The 12,827-nt window shown below is 43.2% G+C and overlaps 1 protein-coding gene across 3 annotated transcripts in view; it reads left to right on the top strand.

Annotated features, from left to right (window-relative positions):
- The window catches only part of TXNRD2 (thioredoxin reductase 2), an 86,656-nt gene extending 76,496 nt beyond the window's left edge, over positions 1 to 10,160 (top strand). For 2 of the 3 annotated variants that reach the window (XM_067473181.1, XM_060785859.2), the window contains 2 exons: positions 3,056 to 3,275; positions 9,400 to 10,160. In XM_067473181.1, the coding sequence (XP_067329282.1) occupies positions 3,056 to 3,179 (124 nt within the window). In that variant the 3' untranslated portion in view covers positions 3,180 to 3,275; positions 9,400 to 10,160. Of the gene's footprint in view, positions 1 to 3,055; positions 3,276 to 9,292 lie in introns of all 3 variants that reach the window. The other variant, XM_060785860.2, reaches the window with a different exon arrangement.
- Positions 10,161 to 12,827: the final 2,667 nt, after the last annotated feature.

The following is a 12,827-nucleotide window of genomic DNA, read 5'->3' as shown; positions in this document are numbered from 1 at the left end:
TGAATTGCTAACTTCATGTTCATGCTATCCACAACATGACTCAACTAGCCCTTTAGTTAGCCTGTTACAACTCTGCTTTGAAAGGGCTTCATTTCTCTTTGGAGCCAAAAGCATTTCTCCTCTATTCTCAGAAGGGCAAATGTAAGAAAATCATCAGGAAGGAGTTGTGGGCTACAAAAAGGAAACATAAGTGAAGGGCATGTGAGCTGGGAACAGGAAGTGACCATTTCAAGGGCTAATTCAGGAAACTTGTGGCATGGAAGCCTTGATCATGCTTTACAGTCCACATAGGCTAGTCCTATAGATGTTTTTTAAATATAAAATAATGGCCATAGGTTACTTACTTACTTACTTAGGCGATCCCTCGTTGGACGAGTAAGATGGTCTTCCTTGATGACTATTTTTGTGGATTTGTAGGTGGCTGTGGAGCCCTATTCTTGACCCGCATCTTCTCCCACAGTGAAGACATTGGTTTCCAGGTGGAAGGCGGTCCCGGTCAGGGTTGGCTTGACGCGCCTTCCTCCTGGCATTTTTCTCTCTTTCACCCTCCACTCATGCCTCCTCGAATTCTGCAGCACTGCTGGTCACAGCTGACTTCCAGCTGGAGCGCCCAAGGGCCAGGGCTTCCCAGTTCTCAGTGTCTATGCCAGAGTTTTTAAGGTTGGCTTTGAGGCCATCTTTAAAACTCTTTTCCTGTCCACCAACATTCCGTTTTCCGTTCTTAAGTTCAGACTAGAGCAACTGCTTTGGGAGACGGTGGTCAGGCACCCGGACAACGTGGCCGGTCCAGCGGAGTTGATGGCAGAGGACCATCGCTTCAGTGCTGGTTGTCTTTGCTTCTTCCAGCACGCTGACATTTGTCCGCTTGTCTTCCCAAGATATTTGCAGGATTTTCCGGAGTCAGCGCTGATGGAATCGTTCCAGGAGTTGCATGTGACATCTGTAGACAGTCCACGTTTCGCAGGCATAGAGCAGGGTTGGGAGGACAATAGCTTTATAGACAAGCACCTTGGTATCCCTACGGATGTCCCAGTCCTCAAACAGTCTCTGCTTCATTCGGGAAAATGCTGCACTCACAGAGCTCAGGCGGTGTTGTATTTCGGTGTCGATGTTGACTTTGGTGGAGAGGTGGCTGCCAAGGTAGCGGAAATGATCAACATTTTCTAATGTTACACCATTAAGTTGTATCTCTGGCATTGGGGAGGGGATGGCTGGTGACTGCTGGAACAGCACTTTGGTTTTCTCGATGTTCAGTGACAGGCCAAGCTTCGTGTATGCTTCTGCGAAGGTGTTTAGAGTGGCTTGTAGATCTTCTGAATGCGCACAGACGACATTGTCATCAGCATACTGGAGTTCTATAACAGTTGTTGTTGTAACCTTGGTTTTGGCTTTCAGTCTGCTGAGGTTAAACAGCTTGCCATCTGTCCGATAGATGATTTCCACTCCTGTGGGAAGCTTCCCATCAACAAAGTGAAGTATCATAGCGATGAAGATGGAGAATAAAGTTGGGGCAATAACACATCCCTGTTTGACACCTGATTCCACCTTAAATGGGTCACTTTGGGAGCCATTGCTGTCCAAGACTGTTGCCATCATGTCATGGAGGAGCCGCAGGATGTTCACAAATTTGCTTGGGCACCCGATTTTTTGGAGGATGGTCCAGAGAGCACTGCGGTTCACTGTGTCGAATGCCTTTGCAAGGTCAATGAATGCCATGTACAGAGGTTGATTTTGTTCTCTGCATTTTTCTTGGAGCTGTTGTGCAGTGAAAATCATGTCCACGGTTCCTCTGGACATAGGTACAGAGGGAGAAATGGGAAATGTGACGAATCCTGAGACATCTCTTGGACTGTCTGAACGAATTAGTTTATGATGTTACCTCCATACCTTGCATGTTACGACCATACCTCGTGAAGTCTGACTTGACCATGGTGGTCCATGCCTTAGTTACCTCTAAACTGGATTACTGCAATGCACTCTACGTGGGGCTACCCTTGAAGACAGCCTGGAAATTACAACTTGTCCAACGTTCTGCAGCCAGATTAATAACGGGTTAATTATAGGGAGAGGTCGACTCCCATGTTTAAGGAGCTTCACTGGCTGCCGTTTATTTTCTGGACCCAATTCATGGTGCAGGTTATCACCTACAAAGCCCTAAACGGTTTGGGATCTGCCTACCTTCGTGACCGTTTCTCTCTCCATGAACCAACCCGGGCCCTTCAATCTTCAGAGGAGGCCCTCCTTTCGCCCTTGCCAATCTCACAAGCTTGTCTTGTGGGCACAAGGGAGAGAGCCTTCTCTTCTGTGGCTCCCCAACTCTGGAACTCTTTACCTGGAGAGATCAGGAAAGCCCCTACACTAGAAACGTTTAAAAAGAAACTTAAAACCTTGCTCTTCCACTGCGCCTTTGGCGAGTAGGTGCACAACATGACATTATTGTTCCCCTCAACGCTTCTGTCACTGGAGTACACGCCCCCCCAAATGGGAAGTTTAGTTTTACAACCCTGTGTGTCTTTATGAGCTCCCTGCAAATAACTTGCTCCTATTTTTATCTCATTAGAGTTTTTAAACATTTTATTCTGTACATGTGGCCTGCCCACTGTTACTGTGATTGTGTTTATTGTAATGTTATTTTGTTACTGTATTCATATGTCTTTTTTTCTTATGTAATTTTGATGATGTTGCTTGTTGTTTATGTTTTTGTTTTATTTTGCTGTAATATGTTGTTCAGGTTTGGCCCCATGTAAGCCGCTCTGAGTCCCCATTGGGGAGATGGTGGCGGGGTATAAATAAATATTATTATTATTATTATTATTATTATTATTATTATTAATGGTAGGATGATTAGTGTGAAACCAAACTTGCAGAATTGACTTGAATTTGATCACCGCACACATCAGTTGAGAGATTCTAGCAGCCGCAATCCCAAAAGGTAACCATTCCCAATTCTGGCATAGCAACAACGGGTGTTGGTAGATCATCGCCAGGTATGGTCGCATTGCTGCCTACTCTGTGCATCCTTCTCTAGTGTTTTGACCTTGATTCTCCCTTGTAGATGTGGTGCTACTTATTCACAAATGATGAAGACCATTGGGATCCATCCTACCTGTGCTGAGGAAGTCACCAAGCTGCACATCACCAAACGCTCGGGTTTGGATCCAACGGTCACCGGCTGTTGAGGTTAAGCACCATCCCTGGATAGACACCAAAAGAGCATGTGGCAGAAGCAATCCTATTGGGAAAAGACAAAGCAGCCAAACTATCATAGGCTAAAGGTTTGTAATGTTTATTTCCTTTAGAGGCATTTCCATGTCCTGCTTACAGGCCTTTGAGGTCCATGGAATATGTAGGGGACTATTCCAGGATTAAAGCTTGGAAAGGTTTCTTTGGGCCCTTCCACACAGCCCTATAACCCAGAATATGAAGGCAGAAAATCCCACAATATCTGCTTTCAACTAGGTTATCTGAATCCACACTACCCTATATTCCAGTTCAAAGCAAAAAATGCGGGTTTTTATTCGGCTTTATGGAAGGAGCCTAAGTCATCTATCGACTTATGGCAATCCCGTGAATTTCATAGGTTTTTTAGAGCAAGGAACATTCAGAGATGGTTTTGCCAGTTTCTTCCTCTGAGATATTGCCTACAGCACCTGGTATGTGTTGTTGTCTCCCGTCCAAGTTCTCACCACTGTTGATCCAGCTCAGGTAAGATCTGGTGCCTTAAGATAACTGGATTTAGAGATTTTGAATTACAGGTCCTCAATTCTTTTTACTTCCTAGTTTGGCTGTATGATTTGCTATCACAATATGTGCTGGTACAGCTGTACCAGGAGCTCCTATTTTGTTTGCTTTGCAGTTAATGTTTGTTTGCAATCCCAGGCTTGGGATTTTGCAGCAGGGTGGCTTCCTGTTATAGGCTGCAACCATAGGGTAAGCCACCTGCCAATTATAGTTAGGATCCCTGGTCCCGCCCCCTTTTTGCCTTTTGGAGGGAAAGGGCCATTTTTCAGTTAGTTACAGCAAGAGAAGCCAAGGCAGAGGATGCATACAGTCATTCCTCCTGTCCAAAAGCTTCGTCTTTTAAGACTTCCTGGGGAAGAACAGATTGAAGGCCGCTACAGATTCCCAAAGGGTTCCAGGGAACAGCTTTACAGCCCTGGGGACCTCCGGAGGGAATAACAGCTCTTCATCTTCAGCTAGGCGATTTCAAGCCTGCTGGTACGTTTGTTTGGTTCTGAAACGCAGTTCAGCCAGTAGCAGACTCAAACCAGTCAGGTTTAAGTTCACAGCAGCCTGGGAGGAGCTTTAAAGGGGATTTTTTCTGTTGAACAAAGATTCTTAAAGATAGTGCCTGTTTCCTGCAAACAAGACTGCAAAAGTCAATAGACTATGTAGAAATTTTACAATTCCTGCTTGTTCCTTAATAAAGACTGTTGTATTTAAGTTTAAGTCTCCTAAAGCCTGTTTAATAGGAGAAAATCCTCTAAAGGTTCTTTCTTGGGCCCCTGGGCTTCCCGCTGGACGCAAGCCTTGCATCCTCTTTTAGAAGCATTTAATTTTGGCTCCAGCAGCGACAGAACACAATATGTGCTGATTTCCATCTTAAATTGGTTTAAATTGGGGGGGGGGGGGGGGGTTAAATGTTTCACAGAGGGCAATTCATTCCCACCCTTAATTGCAACTACATCACGGTGGCTATTAGGAATGTAAATCTTTGTTTATTTCATTTTTCACATGTGGGAATAGAAAATGTCAATGCATTTCTTTTTACTAAGCAAGAATCATAGAATGATGCAGCTGGGAAAGACCCCAAGCGCCATCCAGTCCAACCCTCATCTACCAGACAGGAAAATACAACCAAAGCACTCCTGTGAGATGGCCATCCAGCCTCTGTTTAAAAACCTCCAGAGACTCTGCCAGGCTCCAAATAGCTCTTACTGTTCGGAAGTTCTTCTTAGCATTTAGGTGGAATCTTTTTTCCTGCCATTTGAATCCATTTCTTCATTGTGTCCTAGTCTCTGGAGCAACGGGAAAAAAAAGCTTGCTCCTTCCTCAATGCTGGCATCCTTTCCAATATTGAAAAACAGCTATCTTGTCCCCTTCTCTCTGGCTTCTTTCCTCCAAGCTAAACATCACCAGCTCCCTAAGCTGCTCCTTATAGAGCTTGGCTTCCAAATCTTTGATCACCCTTCTCTGATTACGTTCCATCTTGTCCATATCCCTCTTGAATTGTTTTGCCCAGAACTGGAAACAGGGTTATTATTCCAGGTGAGGTCTGACCAAAGCAGAACAGAGGGATATGGCTTCCCTTGATCTGGACACTTGATGCAGCCTAGAATTGCATTGGCTTTTCTAGCTGCATCATCATGCTGCTGGTTCATGTTCATGTTGTGGTCTATTAAGACTACTAGATCCCATTCCCAAATCCTTTCATCAGGTAAAAAAAAAAAATCTTTTATCTAGAGACGATTTCATCAACTCATCCCATTCTTTCTACATGTTTTCATTCTTTTCAAGAAGGAATAGACTAGTTAGTAGAAACTCTGGATACATCAAAAACAGCTAAAAACCTTCCCGTTTAAGCAAGCATTCAGTGGAGAAATCTAATCTGAAGTAACAGGAGGACAATTTTTATGGAATTGAGCAAAGTGTGTTATATGAACTGGCGAGACCTCCACATCAATGGTAGTTGGTTTTAAACTGTTTTGTGGTTTTTGTGATTTTTTAAATGTTTATTTATGCACTATTTTATAGTTGGTCTTTATGTGCTATATGTATCGTTCTTGGATTTGTACTGTTTTAAGATGTTGGACGCTGCTTTTGGTCCCTTGGTGGAAGAAAAGTGGGATACAAATAAAGATTTATTATTATTATTATTATTATTATTATTATTATTATTATTACTTTATTTATATTCCATCCTTCTCCCTGAGCGGATTACAGTATACAAACAGACATAGGCAGACATTCACTGCCTTGCTACAATGACATACAATGACAAATACACAGACAAAGGCAAAGGCTTCTCCTTTCATTTCCAGCACGGGAGGCAGTGCTCATCTCCAGCTCTGAGGGAGGTGCTCTTTCTCCATTTCCAAGCTCAGGAGCCTGCACCATAGACGCCACCTGGTCTTGTGACCAGCATGACTGTTTGGAGCCTCTTTTGCCTTTTCCCACCGAAGTGGTATCGACTGATCTACTCACATTTGCATATTTTCAAACTGCTAGATTGGCAGGAGCTAGAGCTAACAACGGGAACTCATATCGACCCACGGATTCGAACTGCCAACCTTCAGGTCAGCAGTTCAGTAACACAAGGGTTTAACCCATTGCACCACCACGGCCAATAATAATAATAATAATAATAATAATAATAATAATAATAATAACAACAACAACAACAACAATATGATGATGATGATGATTATCATTATTATTATTATTATTATTATCTACACAGAATCAGTGCAGTTTGACACCACCTCAGCTGCCCTGGCTCAATGCCAGGGGTTCATGAAAGCTGTAGTTTTACAAGGCCTGCAATGTTCTCTGCCCAAGTTTACAGGCTACAAATCCCAGTACTCCATAGTGTTGAACCAGCTAAAAACTTTTGTGCATTTTCCCCCCACCAAGCAAGATTTTGTTTTTAACTTGTTACAGCACTGTAATTACTTTTGTAAAAGTTTGTAAAAGTCACAGATGCTGATAAATATCCAATTCTTACTGCTGGGTCTCACAAAAATCTAAATTGAGCTCAGCAGCTCAAAGGCTTAAGCTCCTTGAGCCTGCTGCTTTAGAGAACAGGCTTTAAAAAAAACGTTGCATAGTTCTGAAATACAATAATTTCACTGATGATAAGAAAGAAAACACTTTGGTGGAGTTTTTTGTTTTGTTTTTTTGTTTTTGAGGCTGAGGAACATTAGACTAATGTTTCTAAAAAAAAAAAGTAGGATAAAGTAAACATCCTGATTGTGCAGCACAAGATTCCACTTTGGAAGAAGCAAGCCACTCCTAAAATAAAGCAAAGTAATCAGGAAATGAGGTTCCGGGTCTTTTTGTGGTGTATCCTGGTTTCTTTGTGTGGGCTGTGCTGTTGTACTATTTCTTTGTATCCCACTGTGTCTCCATATTGGGGCTCAAAGCAGCTTACAAGTTCAAAGAACCATACTGTGAAAAACACACCAGAAGTGAACATTGACATTGAAGTAAACAATTCACAGTATTAAGATACAGCTTTTAAAACACAGTTAAAAGAATGACATGATCACAGAACAGGGACACCCCACCCCATACCATTTTGCCACAGTTCCAAACGTGGACAGCTATGAACACATTTTTTCTTGCTAGTTTCCTAACCATGAGGAAACTCTCCCCTCCCTTCCTCCATCCAGTTGTGAGCGTCTTCTTCTTCTTATTTCTGACTTGGCCAGAAGGTGGAGGTGCCGACCAATGTGAGACAAGACAGATGCCTCTGCTTTTCTCTGGCAAAAAAAAACAACAAAACAAAAACCAGAATTGAATCCTGCAAAGTCAAAGCACCAAATAAACAGTGCCTTTTCCAAAAGCGCTCATTGCCAGCAGTTGGACAAGAATGGCAGCCGAGTTAATTTTTTTCTTCCTCTGAAGTAGAAAGGTTTCACAGTCCAAGGGACTGGTGCCTCACCATCATCCCCCAAGTGCAAGATTGTATAATGTCAATAAGCCCCAAAAAGGTACGTGGCTCATGCTGTGGGGAACCCAAGAGTGAGCAACCTTGTATATTTTTGCAAGTTACGTTTCTCAACTGCCTTTCCTCCATTGAGCTCAAGGCAGTCCACTTGGGCCTCTTGTCCCCCACTTTATTCTTGCAACTAGGGGATCCAAGCCAAGAGACATTGAGTAATTGGCTCAAAGTTGGCCAAAAACTTTCCTGGCTCATTGGAACCTTGATCCTGGACCTCCATTGTCCTGGTCCAATATTCTAGCCCCTATACACTACTGATGCATGGACACGCCCCCCCCCCTTCCACACACACACACACACACATACCCTTGCCTCCCAACCTACACGAAGCGACAGAGGTCTGTTCTTCTGGTGATCGCCATGCAATACGATGGTATTCCCAGCCCACTCCCACCAGCAATAATCAGCTTTCATCCCTTCGTTCTTTTTTCCTTCACTCCCCTCATACATTTTCCTCATTCTTTTGTTTTCTTCCCTCCTTTTTCTTTCTTCCTACCTCCCTTTCTTCTCCTTTCCCTTTTTATCTTTCCTTCCTTGCTTCCTTCCTTCCCTCATACACAAGTCACCTTTCTTTCCCAGTGACATCACAAAGGGCCACTTCACCTAGCAACAGCCTTTGTGGTATAAGTAGATCAGGAGCCCCCGGTGGTGCAATGAGTTAAACCCTTGTGCCAGCAGGAATACTGACTGACAGGTCAGTGGTTCAAATCCGGGGAGAGCGGTTTGAGCTTCCTCTGTCAGCTCCAGCTCTCTACGCAGGGACATGAGAGAAGCCTCCCACAAGGATGATAAAACATCTGGGCGTCCCCTGGGCAACATCCCTGCAGATGGCTAATTCTCTCACATCAGAAGTGACTTGCAGTTTCATGGGGAAATAAAGCAGACAAATGGATAGACATTCTTTGACATAAATATATATATACACACACACATTGATGGTAAAATTAAGGGTTGCTTATTGTTTGTTTGGGGTTTATAAAATTTTATTTTCAAGCCACGAATGCAGAATTGTGAGTATGGAGGGCCGATCATACATAATTATGCATTTGTAACTTCGCCTGTGATCTCAGCCTGCATCTTTTGGAGACTCAGATCATAAAATACTATACGGAAAAAGGTTGTAATAAAAAAATCTTCAGGGCAGCCTAAAGCAGAGTTAGTTAATGTGTTTGTTTATTGATTAATTGATTTGCTGGCCTGGTCCTGTTGCTATACTGTGGCAGTGTCTTAACTGGGTGCAGGAGGGGAAAGGCCTTTTGTCTTGTCTTTCAGCAGCTTGGGAGGAGGTGACCTATGGCTTTGCTTAGCAAAGAGTCCATCTTGCCTCCATCTTGGCGTTGAATTCCCCCGTTGTTTGTGTTGCAACTCAAAAAGGTCTCAGTGTGGTGGAAATACATTGACTACTCCCGCTACATCATATCCAGAGACCACCAAGTAAATACAGTAGGACAACATATACAGTTATGTAGAGGACATGAAGCTTATCCACATCAATGTTATCACAGATGCCTCTTTTAACTGATCAATTGATGTTTCGAGTGTGAACTTCTGTTGTTTGCGTTTCATCAGATGGACCCCCAGAAAGCATTTTGGAATTGGACCCTGCATCTGGAAATTCCAAGTTGTCACTGGCTGATGAGACACTTTTTTTTTTGTTTTCACACACGTCAATCCAGATTAACTCTGACGGTCCAGAACCAACGACGAATTAGTCGGAGAAATGGGAACGAAGAGGGATTTGTCTTCTTGCCTGATGGATTCTGCCTCACGCTCTCCAGGGATGGCTGCCTTGTAACAATATCGTCTGGGCTGACATTGACTCGAAAGGCCTGATGGATGGTTTGGATTATTTCCTGTGCGCACAAAAGCTGAAAAATGTGTACCTTGGATACCAGCGAATGATGGCTTGTGTACGAAACCACATGTTGGAGTAGACAAGTCTGATGTTTTGCTGGGTCCTTTTTCAGAAGAAGCGGTCTCATTGCAGAGACTTTTGAAAAATAAAGAGCATGTCCATAGTGGCCAAGGTCCATTCATCAAAGCTTTTTTCTCCTTTTTTGAAAAATCGTATTAACAGTGTTGTATAATTCTCTGACCCACTGGAGTCGACAGGAGTTGTTCTGTCCTTGTAGGTTGTTTCTCCATGGGTTCTTCTCCATGAATTGTCACTGGCCCTTGAAGCTGTTCTTGGCTCAATGCAGAGATCACATCCAATCCTAGTCCTGTGTGAACTGCAGTTCAGAACTGAGCTTCCAAACAATACAATTGCCATCTTAAACCCTTTGCAATCAACAGGTAACAGCCGAAAATCAAATAAGTAAAAAAAAAAATACCGGCTGCTTCCGAACCATTTTAAAAATCGTAACAAACTGTCTCAACAACTACAATGAAAACCTTTAAAATTAAGAATTAAAGAATTTTACAGACCTTAATAAAATGTGAATTTATTTAATTACTAGCTTGGGTACCTGGCATTGCCCTGGTTATTTGAAAAAGACAAAAATTTAATGGTACAAATTGCATAAGGTTGTGAATGAACTACAACTCACATCATGCCAGGTTAACCTCGAGAAATTCCATCAGTACTTAAAGTTTGTTATGTTGGGTTTGTTATGTTTGCTCTAGATGCATCATCGGTGGGGTTCAGCATGCTCTTTTGCTGTAGAGTAAACTACAATTCCCACTATGGTGAGCCAATCCCCTTAAACCCCTACAGTAGGTTCAGTTGGTCATGGGGGTTCTGTGTTCCAAGTTTGGTCCAGGTCCATCATCAATGGAGGTCACAGTTTCTCTGGTTGTGGATGAACTACAACTCCCAGAAAGGAAGGTCAGTCCCATGTCCCTATCCTCCAAACCCCTCCAGTAAACAAAGTTCAGCATATTGGGTATGTGTGCCAAGTTGGGTTGTGATCCATCGGTGTTTGGGTTTACAGTGCGCTCTGGATGTAGGTGAACTACAACTCCTATAATCCCCTCCAAAGACCTCCAGTATTTTTTGTTGGTCATGGGGGTTCTGTGTGCCAAGTTAGTTCCAGGTCCATCATTGGTGGAGTTTGGAGTGCTCCTAGATTGCAGGTGAACTATACATCCCAGTGCCTACATTTTTTATAAATCATAGTGAATTCTCCCCAAACCTCTCTAGTATGTTCAGTTGCTGATCAATTCCTCTGTTTGCTATGTGCCATAGAAAGGAAAAGGAAAGAGTTAAGGGAGAGGTACTGGACGGGGTCATGCAAATTCCACATCAATGGAGAAAGTCAGAAACACTGAGATGACTGTGGTGGAGGAAACACATAAAATCTAGGATGAAATTGTCCCCGTATGAAAGCCTTCAGGGGTGGTGGGCAGTATGGTGTTTGTGGAGGACATTGGTAGGACATGTTCACGGCACTCACTATAATCTGCAATGTCACTGGAGGGAGGGCCTTTAGTGTCTCCTGAGTAATGGGAGCTATAGCTGTTTGAGGAGGCAGGAGCTTGTCTGTGTAAGCGGACACTCCAGCCACATACACACATATATATTTTCACTTGTATTATGCGGATAGATAGAGATTTTCATTCAAAGAAAAAGTGAAGACCTCTTTCCTCTGGCTTTGCAATTATGGTTCAAATAAAAGGTACAGGTTTCCCCTTGACATTAAGTCTAGTTGTGTCCGACTAGGGGGTGGTGTTAATCTCCACTTCTAAGCCGAAGTACCAGCATTGTCCGTAGATGCCTCCTAAGTCATGTGGCCGGCATGACTGTATAGAGCACAGTAGAAATGTTGTTAGGTTTTGCTGAACACACCTCCACTTGGGAAGGCAAAGGGATTGAGGAGAACCCATTATTAGCTCCTAATACTACTGTCATTATTATTTTATTCACTTACTAGTGTATATACCCAGCCTTGCTCGAGTGTCTGAAGGTCTACTGCCTCATTTCCATCCCTTCTTTTTCCTTCCCTCGTACCCTTCCACCCTTTCCTTTATCTCCCTTCCTTCCCTCCTTTTCCTTTCTTCCACACTCCCTTCCACTAGAAGACAGACTATTAAAAAACAACAAAACAGCATGCCATTAAAAATTTATCACAGTGAATTTCTTAAAGCCTGATGGAAGGGAACATTTTACACTTTTCAGCAGAAATTGGAGGGCAAGGATGGAAAATGCTCTAACCTTCCAAGGAAGAAGGCCCCTCTTTGTTCCTACCAAATGTGTTTGAGAAGGCAGTGGGACAGAGAAAGGGACGCTTAAAGCTGATGGTCTTATAGGGAGACACTGTCCTTCAAATGGCTCTGTAGTGCTTTGTGGGTCATAAAGAACTTCTTGAATTATGGAAGAATCGCGTAGGGAAAGTCAAAGTTCCGTAGTGATACAGCCATTCTCATAGAGAAAGGGAGGCATGTGTTGCTGAGAACCGCTATGGACAACCCATTTTACTGGACTAGAGATATTCCCATTGCTATGTTTTCCTATCTTTATATTGGGTTGGCCTGCCCTTCTTTTTTAAGATGGGCTGTCCTCTGTGAAAGGCCCCCAAAATGCATGATTTGATAGTTTTCAAATCTAGAGAATTCCTGTTGTTTTCAAAAGCATGGCCGTGATCATTTGGAGCTTCAAACTCCAGGGAGAAATTCCAACGGAAAGCGCTTTGGAAGTGCCTCTGCCGTTGCATACCTGATTTAGGACTAAAGCCACACTTAAGTGCTTTGAGGAGTATGGATGGATTGAGATTCATGCTTGGCTGAACATACAGCTTTGTTTTTAAAAAATGTAAGAGAGACGTTGGGAGGCGGGCAACCAAATCCAGCCACTTTGGCTTAATAGAGCCCATTGCTCTGCTTGAAATGTGACGCTTTCTCTCCAGAGCTTATTTTGCAGTTATCCGGGTTATTTGTACAGAAACACTTTCCCAGCTTTGATCTTTCTTTCAAAACCCTTCACCGAAACACTCAAGCTTGGTCCTTCACATCACATGTAGATGTGCCAGGTGTCAAAACCTGGCCTGGTTTCTCCTTAAGCAAGGTAGGTAAGAACCTAGGTTGCACAGAGAGGCGTTTACCACCAGCATTCCACATTCGCTGAGGGTTAGTAGCCCAGAACCCACACAAAAGTGAATAAAAAATG

This window comes from Anolis sagrei, chromosome X (assembly GCF_037176765.1).
Source record: "Anolis sagrei isolate rAnoSag1 chromosome X, rAnoSag1.mat, whole genome shotgun sequence".
Taxonomy (NCBI): Eukaryota; Metazoa; Chordata; class Lepidosauria; order Squamata; family Dactyloidae; genus Anolis; species Anolis sagrei.
Note: the sequence above shows the minus strand (reverse complement) of the source record. Positions and strands in the feature narration are given on the sequence as shown.